This window comes from Pan troglodytes, chromosome 1 (genome assembly GCF_028858775.2).
Source record: "Pan troglodytes isolate AG18354 chromosome 1, NHGRI_mPanTro3-v2.0_pri, whole genome shotgun sequence".
In the NCBI taxonomy this organism is placed as follows: Eukaryota; Metazoa; Chordata; class Mammalia; order Primates; family Hominidae; genus Pan; species Pan troglodytes.
Window position 1 is genome coordinate 11396855 of NC_072398.2, and position 22400 is coordinate 11419254.

At 36.8% G+C, this 22400-nt stretch overlaps 1 protein-coding gene across 22 annotated transcripts in view; it reads right to left on the reverse strand.

The window, feature by feature from the left end:
• The window catches only part of RYR2 (ryanodine receptor 2), a 788912-nt gene that overhangs the window by 55173 nt on the left and 711339 nt on the right, over positions 1-22400 (reverse strand). For 13 of the 22 annotated variants that reach the window (XM_063790296.1, XM_063790294.1, XM_063790292.1 and 10 more), the window contains 8 exons: positions 22284-22363; positions 20203-20279; positions 19030-19103; positions 10449-10481; positions 9180-9260; positions 7966-8054; positions 6420-6548; positions 1296-1400 (listed from right to left, as the gene is read on the reverse strand). In XM_063790296.1, coding sequence (XP_063646366.1) covers positions 1296-1400; positions 6420-6548; positions 7966-8054; positions 9180-9260; positions 10449-10481; positions 19030-19103; positions 20203-20279; positions 22284-22363 — 668 coding nt within the window. The remainder of the gene's footprint in view (positions 1-1295; positions 1401-6419; positions 6549-7965; positions 8055-9179; positions 9261-10448; positions 10482-19029; positions 19104-20202; positions 20280-22283; positions 22364-22400) is intronic. The other 9 variants (XM_063790307.1, XM_063790306.1, XM_063790311.1 and 6 more) reach the window with 1 other exon arrangement.

Below are 22400 nucleotides of genomic sequence, written 5' to 3' on the forward strand. Positions count from 1 at the left end.
CCTGCCTGGGAAAACTCCAGGCTGATAAAAAAATCGACTGTTCCAGACAACATCTAAGGATAAGGACTCTGGAGGACAGAATCCTAACTAACTTTGACAATTGCCAGTTAGCAGACATAGCTGGTCTAATCACATTTACACCAATGAACCTTTTGTAACTTTTCACTCCTCTGACTCTACTGAGCTCCTGCTCGCCCCTTCTCTAATCTTCATTCTCCCATTAATATTCCCAGTCACCTCTGTACAAATCAAATCAGGTTCAGTTCATGCTGAACTCTTTTTCCTTGTTGCAATAGCACTACTGATTAAAATCTGTCCTTATTCGCTTAACTAGTATCCAGCTTTGTTTATCTTTGACATTAAGATGTATCCTTACCACTTTTACTAGCATCCAGCCCTGCCGATCTTTGACAATACATCCTGCATATTGTCATTTGCAGGCCTGAGGGATAGGTTCTTCACTTTACTGCAGAGAAACAAGGCCTCAGGGAAGAGAGACCTGGCCCACACCGGTGGAACCAGTCATGGCAGCTCAGGAATTAGAATGACAGCGTTCTGTCTTTTAATCTGACATTATTCTACCTGACCGCCTGGCAAATACTCACACTCTGAAGGTCTCAGATTATACCATCAGAATTCACTGCATTGAAGAGACACATTCACAAGAACTTTTCTGTTTGTGTATCTTTTTGTTTCAAATGAAACAAATACAGCAGTGAGCAAACAAGCTGATATTTTTCAATAGCCCTCAAGTTAACATTAAACATGGTAGAAAATCTGTTTATTCCTCATTTGCTTATCCATATAATAGCTACTTTTTCTCTGTCACAAAATTAAATACACTGGTTATGGGTAAGCATCGCCCTACTGAGAACATCTGCTTGTTTAAGACTCTATAACAAAATTGTCTCCCTTGTAACAGATTATAAAACCTATTTCAATTATCTGTAAGGGGAAGGAAAATTCCAGTGAGCAATGGCCAGGAAGATGAAGCTTGTGAAATGTACAATGTTTGGGGACTCGACTGTTTCATTTGTCCATTACATTCAATTTCTTAATATCCATTGTCTCAAATTTGAATAATGACTCCTGTCTATTCTCAGGTTACGTAACGGTTTTTATTTTTAAAAAATTTTAATGAGCAAAAGAGGCATGATAAAATGATCTTAAAAAGACAAGTGATAAAGTGATTTTAAAAAGATAATATTCTAACATCAAAAAGCATGTTTAATTTGCTGATGATTACAGTCTCCAGTTTGTCATTTAAGAGAGAGGAAGGTAGTTAGTTAGTTTACCTGCGACAGCTTCATCTGCATATGGGCAAACACATGAAGAAAGCCGACCACAGCATCCCACAGCCTGCTGTGTGCCAAACTCTGTTGATTCCCAGTGCAAGGACCCTGGAGCATAAACAGACAAACGGCAATTATTCCTCATAATTTATTTGCCAAAACAAACTTTTCAATAACAGGGGAAAAGTTGACTTAGTGCTGATATATTTCACTGCTAGCACGTTATCTGAAAAGATAGGAACTCAAAGTGAAAGGAGGAGATACAGTGATGATAATGATCCTTAAGAGAGAAATACGTTCCTCTTTAAAACACTTAATATATTCCAAAAAAAGTTTCTCAAGGTTTTTTATATTCTGTGAATCATTTTTTTTTTTTTTTTGGTCTGGCTTTGATCTCCTCTATTTAGAGGAAAAAAAATAAGGTCTGGGTGCTTTGGCTATTTAGTCAAATCAATCAATAGCCACTATTTTGTATTCAAAAGAATCTGAGAATATGCTTTAGATGAGAGGTGATTACCTCTTACTCCTAAATAGTAACCTGGATAAAGCATTCATATAGAGAAAAAAAATCCTCTTCAACGTTTTCTTAATTGAACAACTATTTTACAAATGGTACAACCATTGACGTGTTTTAAAAGAGTAATACTTGCTTATTAATTTCACGAATCCAGAATCCAAGGCAATTGGAAGTGGTTAAAATAACTAATTGGGAGTCACTAGGCTGAGATGGCTCCAGTGTCTTGCGTTCCTCCCTAAGAAAACCAAATCCCAACTCAATGTAAATTTAAGCTTAACCAATCAGAAACTGCCAGCTAACTTCTAACTAGAGAGTTCACCAGTCAGAAACTGCCAACTAACCTCTAACTAGGGACTTTCCACTTTTACCAATCAAATTTCTTGTCTTGCTTCCAGGAATGCCTTATAAAAGTGCCCCCACCTTTGGTGAAGTGCTGAACCATTAGTGTTCTGGTATTGCTCAATTCATAAATAGTTGAATGCTCAGATAAACTTGTTAAGATGTTATTGTGCCTAAGTTTATCTTTCAACAAACCTAACTTTGTTCTCTTAGCTGACACTTCTGAAGTATCAATACTAGGGTGGATCTGCTGTAGCACGCAGACTGTTTTCATGGAGCCAACTTCTGTTTTCACTTTCCAATGAAAAAATTCTACCATCATTCAGTTTTGTAAACCCATCTACATCAACCATGAAAATAAATAACAGGGATTTTACTTAGGAAAAAAGTACATAAAATACTGTTCTTAACTTCAAATTCCTTCATTCCTTTAGGCAAATAACTTATAATACCTTTAAATTGCAGGCCGCATAAAAACATTTCAAATCTTATGCTAGAAACAAGTGATTGGAAGAGATGGCCAGATCCAAGATGTTGAAATAGAACTTTTTCCTGTCTCAGCATCTCTTGAGGCCCTACAGCTGAGATACTGACTATGTATTCTCATATGACTATGAGAATGACTGTCTACAAAAGCAGTAGACTCACTACCTGCAAAAGGGGTGACTAAAAATAGATATTTCCACTCTAAGGATATAAAGGGGTTGAAGTTGAAAAGGGGGAAACTTTGGAGGGGGTTCTCCATGTGCTGAGCCTCTCCATTTCGTTACTTCTGCATCCCCTTACACCAAGTGAGAGAAGAGGCTTCAGGAGAACCATCACGTGAGCTCAGTTTCTGTCTTCTGAAGTTGGGTAGCATAAGGTCTGGTATTAGAAAGTGTGACAGACAGCATATGACAAAAAAGATGTGTTTCTTATATGGACTACTCAGGAAGGGGCCATTCTGCCCCATCTGAAATCAGTCTGAAATGGTAACATAATTCCAAGGTGGATGGGGGCCACCAGATGCTTGAGGTCTGATTGAATAACTTTAAACTGGATGGGAAAAGAGTCATTTGCAGGCACTGGAGGACTAAGAGGGCCAGGCTCGCACGTTAGATAAAAAAATACAACACACCACACCAGAGGGCCAGCTCCGTGGTGCACTCTGGGATTACATGTGCCCTGGAAGAGACCTTTCCTTCCTCACACCTCCTCTCTCCCACAGCTCCAACCCAGAGGAAGCCTGGGGTGAACCAGGGGGGGGGAAAGGGAAAGAGAGAGAGAGAGAGAGAGAGAAGAACCTTCAGGGGGGAGAGTAAAAAAAGCCTAGATTGGACTCCTTCCAGAATGAACAACATCCAGATGGGAGTTCTTGCCTGCACCCTCACTCCAGGTTTTCCAGCTGAAAATCAGGCCCAAGGGTAGGCGGAAGTTTTACTGAAATGAGATTATTCTTGTGACAAAGTGACTGACATGATTTTATTTATCTGAAAGTGGCCAGTGCACAAGATTCCTTCTAGTGGTAAAGAAATGGTCGACAAAGCAAGTCTGAAGGGACAGTGGTGAGAAGGAATCAGGTTATTTTAATCTGTAGCTCATTAAATCCAGCTCATTTAATTAATACCAGATATAGTAGCTTTATAGTTTCCTTCATCCCTGGTTGTAATTAGTCCCAACTGGCTATTACAGCTCTGGTTTGAAAGCAATAGATCTTTAGGATTTTCCTATGGTCGATGTTCAGTGTCAGCTTGGTATTCCAATGGCATATAAATTAGGGAGGAGGAAAAGTGCAAGAGGTGAACACTAGAAAGCCATTTTTAGGAAAATAAACTTGTTTTTTCTTCAAGTCAGAAATAATTTTCTTCCCGTGATAGTTAAGGTTTAAATCAAAAGTTGAAGCATTACAAGGGGTTGTGCTCTCCTGCAACCCCTAGGTGACCAAAAATTGTTTGGCCAACCCTCATGTGACAGAGTTGCAAGCCCAAAGCCAAAGTACCCATTTTTTCTTTTAAAACCTGAAACACACAGAATGTCCTTTCCAGGGCTTGCTCAACCTTAGGTCCGCAGCTTCTGGGAGCTGTAAACTCCCTAGTCTGGTGCCTTGCTTTCTTTTTCTCATGATGTATGTACCTGCAACATGGAAAACCCTTGCTAACTACCAGAAGGACCCTGTGCCAAGGACAGATCAAACTTTCTCTTTTCTCAACAACTACCTCACGGTCTTACTCTAGGAACCTTGACAATACAACGTCCTCTTACTCAAACAATTCTTCCCCTTTTATTAAATTGGGATTACAATCTTACAGGTAATTCCATTTATTTCAATGGTGTTGGATCTCCCCCTTATATAACTTTCTATAGTTAGTAGAAGTTTGAATAATAAAGCAATACGCAATGCTGTAATCTAAAAGGCAGTCCAGAAGCAGCACGAAGCTAATGATAAGCTTATCTTCATAGTATCAATATTTATCAGCAGATATACCACTAAGGCAAGCTTCTCTAAAATATATTTCACTAGATGTAATGTGGTAACTTGGATTGTATCCCAGAATTTTAAAAAACAAAGAACATGAATGGAAAAACTAGTAAAACCAAAATAAAGCCTGTAATTTAGTTAACAGGATGTGCCGATGTTAATTTCTTAGTTTTGACAAATGTGCCATGAGTATATAAAATGTCAGCATTAGGGAAAGCTGAGTGAATCATATACAGACACCCTCTGTGCTATCTTTGCAACTTTTCTGAATACTAAAATTAGTCCAAAATACATATTTCAGATACGATTGTTATTTTAAAATATGTCATATAAAAAATAAGTAACATGAGAAGTTACTTGTTACTTCTGTTTTTTTTTTTTTTGGTTCTTATTGAACCAAGCACAATAAGCCATGTGACTTTATCCAATATCCTTTGAACATTCACGTAGAAATCTGTGTTCTATGACAACACCTAATAAAGAGTTTTGCATATAGTAAGAGCTCAGTGGATGCTTCTAGATTTCGATACATTCAGGAATCTCAATTATTTTAGGAACCAAGAAATGCCTACTCTTAGCTGAAATGGCGGTTATGTTTCATTTGGAATATATTATAGAAATCATCCTGATTCCCATTTCTGGAAAATCCAGTGCCTTGCTAATGTCATCAGTCAATCCTGTTATTTATTCAGGACATGACACATGAATGTTGTTGTACTGGTATCATTCTAGGCATGCATGAGAATACTAAGGCAATAATGGAAGCCAGGAGAGGTAAGGAAATGGGACTGTGAGTAGACCAAAACTGACTTAAGCTTTCACTTTTATTTGATTTTAAAGGAAATGTTATTAGAATTATCAAGTGTGACTTTTCCATCTGGAAATGCTGAAATAAGGTTCTTCTTCCCCACCAAGGCAAAAAATAGAAAAAGTGCCATGCTTCCAAGGGACTGCATGCAGAGGCGAGTGAGCCTGGAGGTGGTCTTCCTACCTCTACAGCACTTACTCTTGGTTGGCTGTACTTGGCCATGAGTCATTTATTTACTCAAACAGCTGTAACTGTTATGCTCCTGGGATACAATTTATTTTTAACTTAACCTTTCTTCTCCCCACAAGCTTATGTTTAGTCTCACAAAGCCAATTACAAGTTTCTCCCTCCTGTTTTATCCTTAGCACGGGGCACATCAAACATAGTGAATGATTCAGGGTAACATGTCCACTGAGACAAGACAGAAAGGAAAGATGACTGGTCATCAGCAAAGTTTCGGTGATTGAAGAAAAACCCAGAATTTTATAAAATCTTTAAAAAATCTGAAGTTAAGGCTAGAAGCTTAGTCCAAGGAGAATATAAAACAAATCGATGTAAAAAAGAAAAGAATATTCTATACGCTATTTGGAATTTTATCTATAATATACATATGCGATGTTTTCAAACACTCTTCTCTTTCTTAAGTTTCTATGAAACTTCTTCCCACTTTTGGTGGAATACCAGAAAGAATGGTTTAATGTTGTGCCTGCTCGCCCTTCCTTCCTTAATATTTACTAAGTGCTTAATACATACACCAGGCCCTGGAGGTACAATAGAGCTAACATCACAGCCCATGCCTCTAAGGAGTTAATCATATCTCAACCTGCCAAATGGTGAAGCAATTTCATTCCATATAAATTCACATCTCAACCTAATATTTTAATTGTAGCAATTTGCAAAGAAACTCAGAAAGGGGTCAATAGGAGATATGGAAACTACTCTAGATATACTGCATTTTTCTATGGAGTTCAGTGCTACAGATAGCAGCCATGTTTAAATGTTTACCTGAATATACTCTGTAAGAGTGTTAAAGACTTGTTTTGCCACTTGGATAGCTTTGGAGAAATTCCGTTGTCCTTGTTCATCAATAACATCTTTCCCAGAGTAATACCAATAAAAGTCACTAATTGATTCCTGGGAAATAGAGATGATATTATTTATTATCAAGTCACATTCTAAAGTTACCATTGACTAACCAGTCTTGGACTTTATGCCTGAGAAGTATTTTAAATAATAGATATGGTAGCAAACGAAAATATCTGTGAAGTAAATATCATTCTTCAATGACTTTCCTAAACATACAATATGTGAACCTCCTTCTTAGATATAGCTAACAACTGAAGAGAAGACAAGAAGAAAACTTAGCTTTAAAAATTACTGTCTGATAACCTTGAACTTCACAAACATAAGAATTCATTAAGACTGGAGCATATTTATGCGTGAGCAAAATTAGATGTTTACTACGTGAGCACAGAAAATAGATGAATCATGGAACAATCTTTTTTGGGGTACCGACATCTGGCCTCCATTTTCTCCAACAAAGCTAATAACATCGCGTCAGTGAGAACTCGCTGATATCCATGGCTTTTGTGTCTGTCCCTGAGAAAACTGGTTGGACTGCTTGTAAATTTGTAAATACTAACAATTGTAAACAAATATCTAAATAAGGTCAATCTCTATAAACCAGATGTATTTAACAATAACATACATTTTAAAGATATTTTGGTTGGATAAGTAAATAATCCAATTTAGTCGAGCTGTGAACTACATTTGGGTTTTCAGACAATTTTTAAAATGACAAATGTGTTTTCAGCAACGCTTCTTGGTGTACTGACTTCAAAATGCACCTTCCCCCACCACATTAAGCTTTCAGTTAGAAAAAAAAAAAGGTTGTGATTTTACACACTCAAAGATTAAGGAAAAAGCTGAAAGTCTGCATTTATAGTTTTAAAAATACTGTGCCTGGTTTAGCTTATAAATAAAATGAGGGGAAAAAAGTTGTACAGGGCTCTCATTATTTAAGAGGCCTACATCTTCAATTCAGTTTGATTAACGTTCTCAAATATGATGACAATATCAGAGATTTGTAAGCAATGTGGTGTGAAAATTAATGCAAATATTAGGACAGCTGAAAAGAACTGACCTTAGACTATCAAATTTAAGTGTATGGTAGCAGTTGCAAAGCCTTTCTTTCCTATTCCTACAAATGTTCCAAATATTCTTCCCCAATTTGTCTAACAACTGTAGAAGAAGGAGCAGAGTATAAAAGTGCTTTATAAAATGAAAATGACTTTAAAATACCATCAAGCTAAAAAAACAGGCGAAAAATCTCTACTTACAGAAATAAAATAATGAGCAAAAGTAGGAGGCAGGATCAGGAGCAGAGATAACAGTGGCTGTTTTGCTCTAAGAATTGCTGAGAGATTGTGATCAGAGATAAACTATTTCAAAAATTCCTTTCTAGTTATAAACCAAAACACATTAAAACTCTGCCGTATTGTTTCAACGTACCAACCCTTTTAATTTGTTACTAATATGGAAAGCAACATACCTGAACTCTCAGTAGGTAGTCTACAGTGGAGATAATTATGTTGACAGTTGTATTATTGCCAGTCTGAGTTCTCAGATAATTCTGAAAATCTATGCAAGATAAAAAAATGTTATTAATGCTTGCTCAGAAGTTCAAGTTGAGTCATTCTAAGAACTCCAAAGGCAAATGCTTTCTATGGCAAAATCATTGTGGGTTAGTGCAGTGTTTTTATCTAATAGTTTTACTATGAAAATAATTTATATTTTCCATAAAAAGTGATCACCCCAAAAGTGTATCTGGGTGCTCCATTGATGATCAATATTCAATTTTTGTCTCAGATGTTGCTAATATCAGTTTCCTCATTCCTAGTTCTACAGCTCTGGGCAAATGAATGACTAAAAATGGTTGCTATCCTTGAGGATATAAGAAGGAAATTATTTATTCATTAATCACTTGTTCCTCAGTACTGTGCAAAGTGCTGGGGTCAGCCAAGATAAAATTAAGATAAGAGTTCCTGCCTTCAGGGGTGCACAAGCCTAGTAGAGAGTTAGATGTGTAAACAAGTAATGGAGATACATTATGTTAACTAGTACAATGAAGTATGTATACACTCAAGGTAAAGAGAAGTGGTGCAAAAGAAATGATACTCTGTATTACTCTATAACTATTTATATGTTTTTCATAAATCCTCTGTCTTTTTTTTTTTAATTGAGAGACAGGATCTTGCTGTGTTGCCTAAGCTCCAGTGCAGTGGGGCAATCACAGCTCACTGCAGCCTCGAACTCCTGGCCTCAAGCAATCCTCCTGCCCCAGCCTCCCAAGTAGATGGGACTATGAGCACGCACCACCATGTCTGGATAATTTTTAAAATTTTTTGTAGAGATGGGGGTCTCGCTATGTTTCCTAGGCTGATATTGGGACTCCTAGGTTCAAGCAATCCTCCCACCTTGGCCTCCCAAAGTGTTGGGATTACAGGTAAGCCACCGCACCCAGCCTCATGTGTCTTCCCTAATATCAAAACTATTGATAAGACTCAAGTGAAATGGCTATCCCAGGACTGTGAAAGCAGGGAAGCGATATATAAAACGTCCCAGTTCCCAATGCAGAGTCATGCTCTAGAATGATTTGTTGTCTCTAGAACGATGCATAATTGGAACTAACAGGCTCTTGTTATTACTGGCTTGAAAACATTATTTATGCCTTAGTATCATCAGAAGTTCTGGGGACTCACAAACCTGAGTTGTGTCCCTCACAGAGTAGTTGCAGGAATCGGAAGAGGTCACAGGTGAACTCATCGTCCTGCAGAACCTTTTCTCCTGCGGGAAGTCCAGAGGGATCAAACATTACCAGCCACCCCAGCCTGCCCCTCCCTTTCTGTCCCCACCTCCATACAACTTGCATGTTGATCTAGCATTGTTCTGAACCAAAAACAGTCACAAGTCATAGCCACTTTTCTATCTGAAGCTCATAAGATCATGCGCTTGGCAGATAGAGGCACTTTTTCTTTGTAAGAAAAGAACGTTTGAATTTTAAAACTCAGACTTCTCTGTTAAAAGTAGCAGCATGGGTTTGGCAACATTTTACAAATGACCTAAAGGCTTAAACTTTGCTTTTTTCTTTCTTTATGTTCTTGTATTTGGCAAGGTGTACACAGAAGGGACCTTTTTCTGCATCTCTCACACGTGTTAAATTTGCTTTGTACCCGGATTATGACCAAATGATTCAATGGAAAGCATTCTGTGTATCCAAAAAAGCGGGGCCAAGAGTTTCTTTTATTAAAGAATAATTCATGGATTTTTGTGAAAGCTGTAAATCACTAGAAAATTGTTGATTAACTTGTTTTAATTAACTTTGTTATCAGGTTGACTACTGAATAAAAAGAAAGATTTCTGAAATCTAAAATAGAGATGTGACTGGTTTGAGCATTACTTCCGTAGGAGAAGGAAATGGCAAACAACCTTAATTCTAAATATGAAACCAAAAGACAGACTTTGGTGGCTCGTGTTGTGAGAGCTAAAACTAACAAAGAAAGGTGAAAAGAAAGGCATCCCCTAGTTACAGAAGTTTCTCTGCATCATCCAACACTAACAACAGATATTTTTGGGGCAAGGAGAAAACCTCAGAAAAGGGCTCAGTTTATTTGTATTTCAATTTAAAGGTATCTTGATCACAAGTTACTTTGAAAGCAAAAACACAAGGAAAGAAACAAACACAGAACAGCACCACACAAATGAAGCTGATTTTCAAGACAGAAAGTGTCCGTGGGGGGGAAAAAACAGTTCCACATTACGAGCAGCTGCTCCAAAATCTAAATTTGTTTAGAAAGCAAAATGACAAAAAAGCCAGTGAATGAATGGACTTACATATTAAAAAAAAAAAAAGAAGAACTTTTTACAGAATGGAAATAAATACTTTGGGCTGAGAAAGAAAATGATGCAATGATCGTATGTTTACTTTAAGTGAAATTATGAATGATCACAGTGACAGAGAGCTGATGGACTTACCAGTCCGCAGTCTGTGACTTTCAAAGTGAGAGGCTTCATATAATGGTAGGGTTAGGAAGCAAAACCATTTTGAAAACTAATATAAACATTAAAAAAAGTACATAAAATCACTGTACTCATTTCCCTGTTAGCCCACAAGATATGAAATTTGGTGACTATGCGAAAATCACCACGTATGCAAATCAGACGTGGCAAGTTGAAGTGTTTGTTATAGGCACATTGTTGTGTTGAATCTCCCATAGTTGGCTGATAAGTCCATTCCTCAGCGTTTAAATTCACGATAGGATAGGAAACGAAAGGGAGAATGTTTTAGGCAAATAAAGGAACTAAACTCTTCATTGGTGATACTTAGTTCCATTTTCATGAGTCACCTTAATCAGAAGAGTCTTTAAAGTGATATTTAAATCAAAATATTATGAGTTCATTACATAGGCTTATTGATTCTTTCCCTGTGAGCCCATCTGCAATGTTTTTTTTTTCAAAAAACAACAAATCAATTCAATAAACCATGTACACACTTTAAGTGTTCATATATTCGTGAAAGAAGTAACCCTTACTAGAAAGTATTCAGAAAAACACTGAAATAAATATAATCTACCTGTGTACCTAAAAATGCTCTGCACAATGCATAATGATTTATAACATAAGGTTTTATTTGTTGTCGACACACACAGTATTTTCTTGACTGTATACCGAAACACGTACAAGTAACTTCACTTATATAAGGACACACCGTACATCGCAGAACAATGGGAAGAGGGGAGGGGTTAGGGAGGGGACGAGTCAGGCCTTCGTTTACCATCAGGTGATACCAGGTATAAGCTGGGGTACTGTTGCTTAATGAAGACATTCCTATCTGATTAAAATGCTGCCATTGCCCATGCTGCAAATAAGTGGTAGAGTAACAGAGATGGATGATGGCTTTATGTCTGCAGAAGGTACAGGATCAGCAGTCTATTTTGTGATGTGTGCAAAAGAAATTCCATTGTAAGATGGAAACTAAGATCAATAACAAATAACGGAATGGAGTAACATGTAGTTGAAAGTGCTCTTACACTGGTAAATTATGATTTGTAATTGCTGCCTGAGGGCTCAAGGTACATATTGTGAAGGACATCCCTTTGGTTTCATTGTTATAAGAGGCTTAATATACTGTAATAAAGGGAGAGGTATTTCAATATTATTGTTGCTGCTTCTGAGTTCATTCTTTGCACCTTCATTTTCTCTTGTATAAAATAAAGATAACATGTACCCTGTCTACGTCACTGGCTCTTCATAATCTGTGGTAATTTTTTGTAAATTGTGGAAAGGTTAATATATTAGGTGCAGTGGCAATAATACTAAAAATATGGAAATATCATGCCAAGCTGCTGAATAAAGCGATTTGAATTTATTAATTGTGTTTATAGCTCCTGAACACCATCTTCATGGATTAAAATGTTCTCAAAATTGCATTTTTTTCTTGGAAATAATCTAGGTAGATTTTATTTAATCAAGCCACGAGTGAAACAGTAAGTCCTATTTTAAAGATCTAATAAAGTTAACACATTTTTAAAGGCTACTATTCTACCTACAATTGGTGAATTAGGATAAATAGACTCCAAAAGACTAACATTCTCTTTATCAGGTCCTGTCATGTCAATATCTACAATAATGCACAGGTAAAAGGTGATTCATGAAGCATAGGACTGGCCACATTAAAGGATCCCCTATAATCTATACAGTTGACTCAAAAGCACCCCGCTGCCATAGAGGAAATTATGCTGATTGTGGATCTTGAGGGGACCTTAAGATCGATTCTGCATCTTGCCAAAACTGAAAAATGCTACAAATATTTTAAAATAGTGAAAAGTCAGGTATTTTATTCCATGTGGGAAGTTTTAATATTGCTGTTTAAGTGGCTTAAGTATGACTGCTTCAATTATATTACAATTCAATTAAAAAGTAAATTTAAAAAATAAGTTTACAGTTAATATTTAGTTAGTGACTACAGTGTGCTAGGCATTGTGCTAGATATGTTATCTCATCATTTCAATTCAGGTTTAATATAATCCTGTAACTTAGCTAAATGTAATGCCATTTTGTGGTTCAGTGAACAACTGAGAAATTAAATAACCAATGTCATATAGCTATTGACTGGTAAAGAGTATGATTCCAGTAAACTTCAATAAACATTCACTCTTCTATGGCAGGCACCTTGTGAGGTGAACATAATCTCGAACCTGAAGAAGTTCACAGTCTAATGGAAGATACAGGAAATAAACAGATAATTTCAGTATTATATGGCCTTTCTGAATTCAGTGTGCTATAGTTTCTAAATGTTGTAAAGTTACCATCAGTAACTAATAAAATCTTTGACTGATTATCATTACATATACTATATGTTATTTAAATAATTGTGAACTCGTGCTTGTTTTCATCAATTTAAGAATCAAAGGAAAACCATTGCTAGATATGTGACTTTAGTCAGTTCACTGTTTTGAGCCTTCGTTTCATCATGTTGATATAGAGATGAACAAACTCCTCAACTCCTCATTTCATAGGACTGTTGGGAGAATCGAATTGGCTCAAACAATTAAAAGTGCTTTGAAGTCTACAAAGCACAAAAGAAATAAATGTGAAGCCTTAGGTCAAATGACCTAAATTTCTAAGTTACAGAATTTCTGTAGGTTGTATGACAGTTGTTTGTTCTATAAATTCCAGAGAGCATTTATTAAAATTTAGTTAACAGTCTGACAGTGGTGTATACAATGCATTCCTATTTCCGATGCCAAGACAACGAAAATGACCACTATGTGAAATAAATCAGGTTTGTCCCACGGATAACAGAATTAAAGTACATTCTGTTAACTTAAACAAATTAAACTAGCTGGAGCGGAAAAAAATCCCTTTGCTTTCAAATGTGATTGCATCTTATTTCTCTTATAGCCAAAGCCTAAGCTTCTCAGCTGTCAAGACTCTCACTGAAATTCTTATTGTTTTTCATCCATTCCATTCATCAGCATCCTTACTGATCTCCCTGCCTTGAGACTCTGATACCTATCTTACACAATGTTGCCTATGAGTAATTTTTCAAAAGCACCATTCCAATTATCCTACTTCCTTGGTAAACAGATGGATTTCTTTAACTGTATGAAAAGTCTACTCTGAAGAATTCCCTCTAATCTATCATTAGGCATAACTCAGAGCTCTCCCACTGCCATGAAGGAAATAATAATGCTGGTCACTATCTTTGGAGGAGTCAATTTCTATTTAGTAGCATGACTGAGAAATGGGAAATCTACATTGTACTGTTAGTGGAGTCTAGCAGAAGCATTATTTGAACAATAAACATTAGGAACTCAATTCTAGGTGGATCATTTAACACTACACATAGTATCACTTAAGTGGTATTTAATGGCTCTCTGTGGCCTCAGATAGAGTGTAGATTCCTTGGCAGGGCAGAGAAGGTCCTTCGTGGCCTCCCAGGTACTATGTTTCCATCCTCTAGTCTGATCATTTTCCTTCACAACAGCGTAGTCACCATTCTCTGCCGTGTTTGGTACCTTGAACTTTGCATATGCTGTTCCCTCGCATTGGAATGTCTTTGCCTTCCTTATCCACCAGCTTGATTCCTAATTCAGACTACACGTCTCCCCCAGCCCCGCAACATCCCAGCAGCTAAGTACTTCCACCTAAATTCCTTTATATGCATAAAGCATTGTTCTGAAGTTATTTGTTTACAAGTCTGTCTACACAGTACTGAGCTCCTAAATTGTTTCCAATGCCTAGGACACCATCTAGCACATAATAGTCACTCTAATTTAAATGAGCGCTTCAAAGTTTAAAAACTGCAAGGATGTTAAGAAAACGTATTTGGTGCCACGAACCAACATCACAAGTTTTCCTTGAAGAGAAAATTTACCCACAAGAATGGCAGAATAAGGTACACAGAATACTAAACTACACTTGTGAAAGTATTTGGAAAATCTTGAGGAAAAGGTAGCCCATAAATAATTAAGTAATAAAAAGAGTAACAAAAAGTTAGGGTAACCAATACTTAAAGATCAATTCAATCTATTTGCTTAATTAATCAATTTGTGTTGCTTCAACTTCACATAAATTTGATTAGATGATTATAAATATATCAGTAAGAACCTCAGTGAAACAAATTATCAGATACAGATAGAAAGATGGGGAAGGTTAATTGGTAGTTAATGTTGTAGTGAGGATTTTAAAAAATCAAACTATTTTTAAGAAATTGGATCAACTTCAAAACTTCGTCTTGCTTTTATGAAGTCCAGGACTACCTCATGATCAAAAAAAAAAAAAAAATCAGTATCTTCTGCTATATTCCAAGAAGAATTTTGAAAGCAGAAAAATTGCACTTTCAATGTCATAATGATTTGGTAATGGGGTTAATGGTTCTGATAAAAAAGCAAATTAAAAATCCAAGAATGGAATGACATTTTAAATATTCATACAGGTTTTGTTTTTGAATTTAAGTCATTAAAAGAAAACACATATAAATATAAAATATACAGCACAGACAACATTGAGCATATTACAAACTAACACATTTCCTGAAAACCTTTAAAAAAAAACTGGGAGGCTCAGGCTTTCATAGAAATGAGAGAAACTTAGTATAAAAAGGAGACAGGTCAAACTTGCATGACAATAATGGCAGCAGAAAAAAACAGTATAAATAATTCATCTGAAATCTGTAGATACAAACCTCAAAGAAACACACAGTTCCTCATGGCATCTCAATACCAGGTTAGGAACATTTGTAACCATAAAAAGTTCAAAAGCAATTTTGAAACTTAACAATAAATGCAAAATATGGCAAGAGATTTGTGTCCCGGAAAGGGACAAAGAACAATAAGTCAAGGGGCAGCCAGGCGTGGTGGCTCATGCCTGTAATCCCAGCAGTTTGGGAGGCCGAGGTGGGTGGGTCACCTGAGGTCAGGCGTTCAAGACCAGCCTGGCCAAGATGGTGAAACCCCATCTCTACTAAAAATACAAAAATTAGCCAATTGTGGTGGCAGGCCTGTAATCCCAGCTACTTGGGAGGCTGAGGCAGGAGAATCGCTTGAACCCGGGAAGTGGAGGTTGCAGTGAGATGAGACTGCACCACTGCACTCCAGCCTGGGCGACAGAGCGACACTCCATCTCAAAAAGAATTAAATAAACAAACAATAAGTCAAGGGGCAAAAAAAAAAAAAAAAAAAAAAAGCTACCTAAGGCAATGGTAGACATGAAGTAAGCCCCCGAAGAATATGAAAAGATGGGAGGGAAGTGACTTCGCTCTGTAAATTAAACAGTGGGAGGCAGAATGCCTGCATTTCAGTCTCAGCCTTGCCGCTTAGCTGTGTGACCTTGGACAAGTCAAGAAACCTTTCTGTTCCTCTGTTGCCTTATCTATAAAATCAAGGTAATAGCTACCTCATTGGAGGGTTGCGGGTATCAAAAGTTCATGCATTTAAGCTTATACATTTTCCATGGCTATATAATTTATGGTCATATTGTCGTCATTAGGAAGAGACTTAGCTTAATAAAAACAGTGGGCGAGGATGTAGAAGATTCAGATACAATAGATTATTTTCTCAGTGCTAAGCCCATGCTCTCCGAGCCTCAAGTGTTGAAGCAAGTGACATCACTAACAGATGTTGCTTTTTCAGCCTTTTCTATCCCTTCCAAGAGGGATGATTGATTCTTCTTCTCCTATGAGTGTATGTAGGCTTTTTTAACTTTTATAGAATCTTAAACAAAAGAGTGGTCTCAAAACAGATATATTTAAACATGCCAAAAGAGTCTGTATAGGAATTCTTAAAACAATCTGGAAGATACTGTAATATTAATAGAGCTAATGAGTGGCCCTTACATATGCTCCTAATAGGTCTCTTGATTAAGGCAATAGCATGTATTCAGAAAGCACAATTTAATCTTGGAAGCCTTGTTGGCGTCCTAGGTACTATCTAAAATCTCATCCCTTATTTCCATTGCATAGAATGTCTTTCAGAAACTACTTTGAATTACTAATGGCATCTTTGCTAGTATATTAGTTTGAGGAGCAAATAGTTGCTATTGTTTCTACTGCTCTTTGAATTCAGTCACAAAAATAAAAATTAGTTTTGATGTTAAATGATTTGTAATCTGTCAGATTTTCAAAGGAATAGAGGAAAAACTCAGTAGGCCTCCCAATACTTGGAAGGCAACTGGCAGAGCACACTGGCAAGGAGGAGACTCAGCTTGTCACGTCCTCCTTGAATCTGTCACCGATTTCCCGTGCACCAATCAGTACAGCCATAAAGCCACAGCATGTTCAAGACAGAAACGCCACAGGGAGACTAGGGCACACATTCTAGGATCATTCATTGACACAACAGTTGCAGACGCTGGGCCCACCAGAAAGGTTTTTAACTGAAAAGCAACAAAACCAATCCAAAAACGTAATTGAAATGCTTGTTGCCCCTTCATATCTGACATACTAATAACTGTACATCCTCATAGAAACAAGAAAGAAAAGGAGGAAAGCTAGATGTGTAAATGTAAAAAATAACAGGATGCATAATGATGGAAATTAAATAATCTACTTGTTAAAACAGTCTACAACAAAAAAGAAGGCACAGAAATTGTCACTATCAAGTCTGTACACAAAGCTAACAACAAATAAAAGAGCAAATAAACAAAAGACAGTTCATTTTTAATAATTACCACGCTCATGAGTGATGACTGAGGAAGGGAGGGTAGTACATTTACAGTAGTCGAAAGAAAAGGAAATGGGGAAAAAGAAAAAAAGTTGAGATTTTGCTTTTGTTTTTCTGTTTGTAAGGAAATAATACAAAACGTGTTAATCGGTTTGAGTAATTATTTTCTTATGTGTTGAAAAAGAATGCACAAGTTAGATCAATCTCCTTTTGAGAGATATAAAGAATTCTCACATCAGAATGGTCACTCTCACAAAGTTCTTTCTGATTTGGGACTCGAAAATGTTATTCCAACCCATATCTGCCTGATGAAGGAAAGGAGGCTGAGGAAAATAACCTAAGTGGCTGCTATTCCTTTTGGGAGCTGATATGAACAGCGACTAAGAATGACTAATGGATTTGTGGTAGGAGCCCCTGGAACATTAGGTAATAACTACAGGGGAAAATGAAATTGATTTCTAATTCCAAGACAGGGAAGTCAGGCTTTGGACAGAGACTTCATTCATTTTTAGAGATTTTATAGCTGAAAATTGCTTAGGACTTTGGAGAGATGCTGGAGGTAGGCAGGTGATAGGCCCTGAGATCTGCAGTGGCTCCAAGTTCTGCAGATGGGTCCAGAAAACCTAAGTCGGTTTAGAGTGGCACTGGTGACTTTTCTCAAAGGTCTGTCCTTCTGAACCTCAGGCCAGAACCTTCGGCCAGAAAACCTAAGAAGTTGTAGAATGGTGTCAGTGATTGTTCTTGAAGGTAGCTAACTCAGTTTAGTAACCATATGACTTATTTTTGTTGACTGGACTTGTCCATCCAAATGTCAAGCAGGAAATAAAATAAACACGGGAGCCAGATAGTGGTAGCAATGTCAGAATGGGTATTAATAATAAACTTTAAAATACAATAAGAAATGTTGTTTTTCCTATTTGTGAGAACAAAAAAATACATAGATAAATTAGTTAATCCTAAAATATTTCAGAGAAATAAACATAGACTACAAATGGCAGATGGGAGAAAAAATTATTTTTTGAAATAAGATTAGTCCATTAAAAGACCCAATGTTCCAAAACTAATAATTGACAAGAAGACATATCCAAACCACACAAAACAAACAAAAACAGATAAACATACGGGGCCCTGAGTAAAACTAGTTTAAAAATCAAACACAAAAGAATAAAAACAAATCAAACCAAAAACTACTGAAGATTTTTTTCTTAATAAATACTGCTAAAATGAAAGGGCAGCAAAGGTTTTTTTCTGCTTTAAATGCATTGTATGCTAAACTTTCTAGTTTATACCAGCATCTGTTTAGAGAGAGAAAAATTCTAAGATCACGTGTATCACTGCTTTTGTGCACAGAATTATTTAAGCGAAATAACTGGTCTCTAATTTCTTTCATCAATCTAGACTTGCAAACATGTATGGATTTGAGGATCACTGTGCTGGAAGGGAAGAGGAGGGAATAGGAATGAGAGTAGACTGAAGGAGCTCAAAGGATTACTATCCTAAGGAAATAGAAGAATCTGAGAGCCCGACTTTGCTAAAGTGGCCAAAGAAAGTCAAATGTTCTAGAAAGGTTCATCTATGTGGTTTATGATTTCCCAGAAAATTCTCTAATAAAGGATCTTGATCCTTCATTCAACCATTATTCCTTATTGAAAACCCAATAAGGGGAAAGGCAGCTGGCAATGGGGCTGGCACACAAGGAGTTAATGACCGGCGTGGAAGGTTGGTTTTAGGGTGTGACCGGTGTCCAACTATGAACTTTGAAATGAATCATGTAAGCATTTCATCAATTTTAAAATAACTTCTTATCTCTCTACTTGAAAGGTAATTGATAATTGACTCGTTTCAGGGAGGGAAGGGAGACAGGTGATCCTTTTAATGTAAGTCATTAATACCTGATCCTTCCTCTGTCACCATCCCAAGACCTTCAGCTTTGTTTTGTCGCTCAAATGCATTTAGGTCAAGGACACTATAATAACAAGGGGAAAAAAAACATTTAGAGGACTAATAGAACATTTTCTTTGCTCAGGAGAGCAAACATCTAAACACCATATATCTTGGAATATGAACCAAATGTTAACGTACACTGAAAACATGTCTCCGTTCATTGCTTACCAACCGTATTTTCTTAGCGGCAGACTAGTGTCTCCCCTGGGCCTACACTGAAATGATCCATGTGAAAGTCAAACATGAAAGCATTCATAGGTTTCAACATGGGGAGTACATTACAAAGCTAGCAGATGTGCAGAAATAAAATTCTAATAATTATGTTTTTGCAGTTGGAATAGCTTGTTACATTAAATGTGTGTCAGATTCCTTAGTCAAATGCTGTCTGAATGATTTTAAATCTTGAAAAAAAATGGAAAACGATTACCGCAAATGAGTTAGTGATCATTTAGTCACAAAATGAGAAATGGCCTACAAGCTCCTAAATAAAACTAAATAGAATTTTCTTTTTTAAAAAAGCATACACAACTCATTTTCAAGTATGCAGAATATACACTAATTCTCCAAGATCCCTATTTAAACACGGGGAAGGCTTTTTTTTTTTTTTTTAAATTAGAGACAGGGTATCACTCTGTCTCTCAGGCTGCAGTAGTGGCGCTATCATAGCTCACTACAGCCTCGAACTTCTGGGCTCAAGAAATCTTCCCACCTCAGCCTCCTGAGTAGCTAGGACTATGGTACAGGTGTGTTGCCACCATGCCTAGCTTTTTTTTTTTTTTTTTTAATCTTTTTGTAGAGATGGAGTCTTGCCCTGTTACCCAGGCTGGTCTTGAATTGCTGGCCTCAAGGGATCCTCCTACCTCTTCCTCCCAAAGCTCTGGGATTATAGTACTATGGGAAAGCTATTTTAAGACATTATTACCATTCTGTAAGTTATTAATTATGATATTACCAACCCCTTAAAACAAGATAGAAAACAAGACACTGCCGATTATCCCACTTTAAAGTGTTGTTAATCATTAACTATTCTTCTATGTGCAATTATCGTCAGAGTAGGAAACAAATCCTTCGAAAAAATACAGCCACTGAGTAAAACCCCCAAGAAGGAAGTGAGTCCTTACCTACATGACTGCATCAGGCCGGCCAGGCTCTGAAAGAAGCCCACATCCTTTTTCTCCTTGAGGTAGTCAAGCATTTTCTATGGGAATTATAGAAACCACATGGCCACTGAACAAAAATCTTATTGTTTGTTAAATAAATAAACAACCAAAACAGGCTTTCCATTCTAGAATAGACAGAAAATATTCACTGTGTACAAACATGACTAATGCCATCTTTATCATGAAGTAGGAACACACCTCGAAGCAAGATAGTTACGCAAACTTGGAATAAGAGGGTTAGTTGCCTTACACATCACCACAAGCACCAAAAATGTCAGGGGTAATATATTACTCTTAATTCTCTCCTGGTCACTCTTAAAGTAATTTGGTGATTCAGATACTCTAGCGCAAGTTAACTGGGAAGAAAATTCCTATAGATGTTATTCACAGGTTTCCATACCAAGGTGATTTCATTAAACAGCATTACAGGCTGGGCGTGGTGGTTCACGCCTGTAATCCCAGCACTTTGGGAGGCTGAGGTGGGCAAATCATGAGGTCAGGAGTTTGAGACCAGCCTGACCAACATAGTGAAACCCCGTCTCTACTAAAAAATACAAAAATCAGCTGGGCATGGTAGCATGTGCCTGTAGTCCCAGCTACTCGGGAGGCTGAGGCAGGAGAATTGCTTGAACCCAGGAGGCGGAGGTTGCAGTGAGCAGAGATGGTGCCACTGCACTCCAGCCTGGGTGACATCTCAAAAAACAAAACAAAACAAAACAAAACAAAAAACCTCGAACAGCATTACAATCTGAGAGTTGTGACTGCCATATGCTAATGCTATAGACGGAAATTCAGTTTCCATTACCATAGTCTGTAAATTGAAAAAACAATAGGAATCATTTGGCTACTAAAATATTCTCCTTTGTTCTCAGAATGACGTCCAGAATCTATGGTCAAAATTTTGGTTAAACATACATGTAAAAAAACGCTAAAGCAATGCTTTGTCTTGTTAGCTTACTGTTACATAGCATAACGAAACAGCTATTTCTGACATGGTTAAAATTTATTAGAGATTTCAAATGTAAAAGCACATACAAGATGATAGAAAGCATGCTCAAAGGTTTAAGGAAATAAGAATACTGCTTTTCTCCAAATCTGGAAGAGCAGAACAATTCCTGTTATCAATGCTCTTCTAAAAAGGGCTCAGCTAAGCAGACAAAATTTTAGTAGTAATCTTTTTCAGATAGCGAAGGCAATACAAACGAAATATGTAAAGGATACATATGCACAAAGTATATGCACATATGCATATATATATACGCACAAATGCACAAATAGCAAATATACACATAGTGTAGGTATGATACACAGATACACAGACACACATATATACGCACATAGACAAAAAACCATATAGCCATTTACGGGGGGTGTGATAACTTTTGGTCAAATAAAAAATGAAACAATCATTGTTTTTTTTAACAAACAAAGGGATGTGGCTTACAGGATCAAAGGAGATGGTGGGATATATATTTGAAGTTATAAAGAAAACAGACAAGTTCCACACAGACAAGAAGTATACATTACAGGATCTCTCACTCCTGTCTCTGGATCTAAGGACTTCTGAGTATATATACTAAGTAATGAGGGTCTTCTTAAGTAAAACATAAGCAGGAGACATTATTTTTTGAGAAATGTTTTGGAGAGATTAAGTGTTTTCTTTTTTCTTTTTTCAAAGCTATATAATCACTTATTCTGGGAACAGAACGAGCTGGTTACCCCTGCCAGGTTCCATAACCAGAGAGCCACAGTTTGGTAAACGCATGGTGAGAGAGTGGTTCATACCTCAGCACCAGAATTCATTTGACATGATAAAAGGTCACACTTGATGTTTTCAGATATTTTGACATCATTTTATGTTTGGATCTGTAACACTATCACATAATTACTTTTTCCCTCTTTTGCTCTCTCTTCAGTACTGTGGTAAACTAAAATTGAGCCATATTGTACATAGAAAATAAAACATTTTACAACAAATAGTTCTTTACTATATGGTCCATTTGTCTGAAAAGTACATTATATGAATGACTGGAAGCTGTTACCTGCTGTACTGTGGAGTTCCCACCATTTAAAATAGCAATTCCAAGTTTCAGAGTAGCTGCTACCATTGGTCCAGTTTCACCTAAGAAATATAAAAAAGTAGTGTTCCTTATATCATT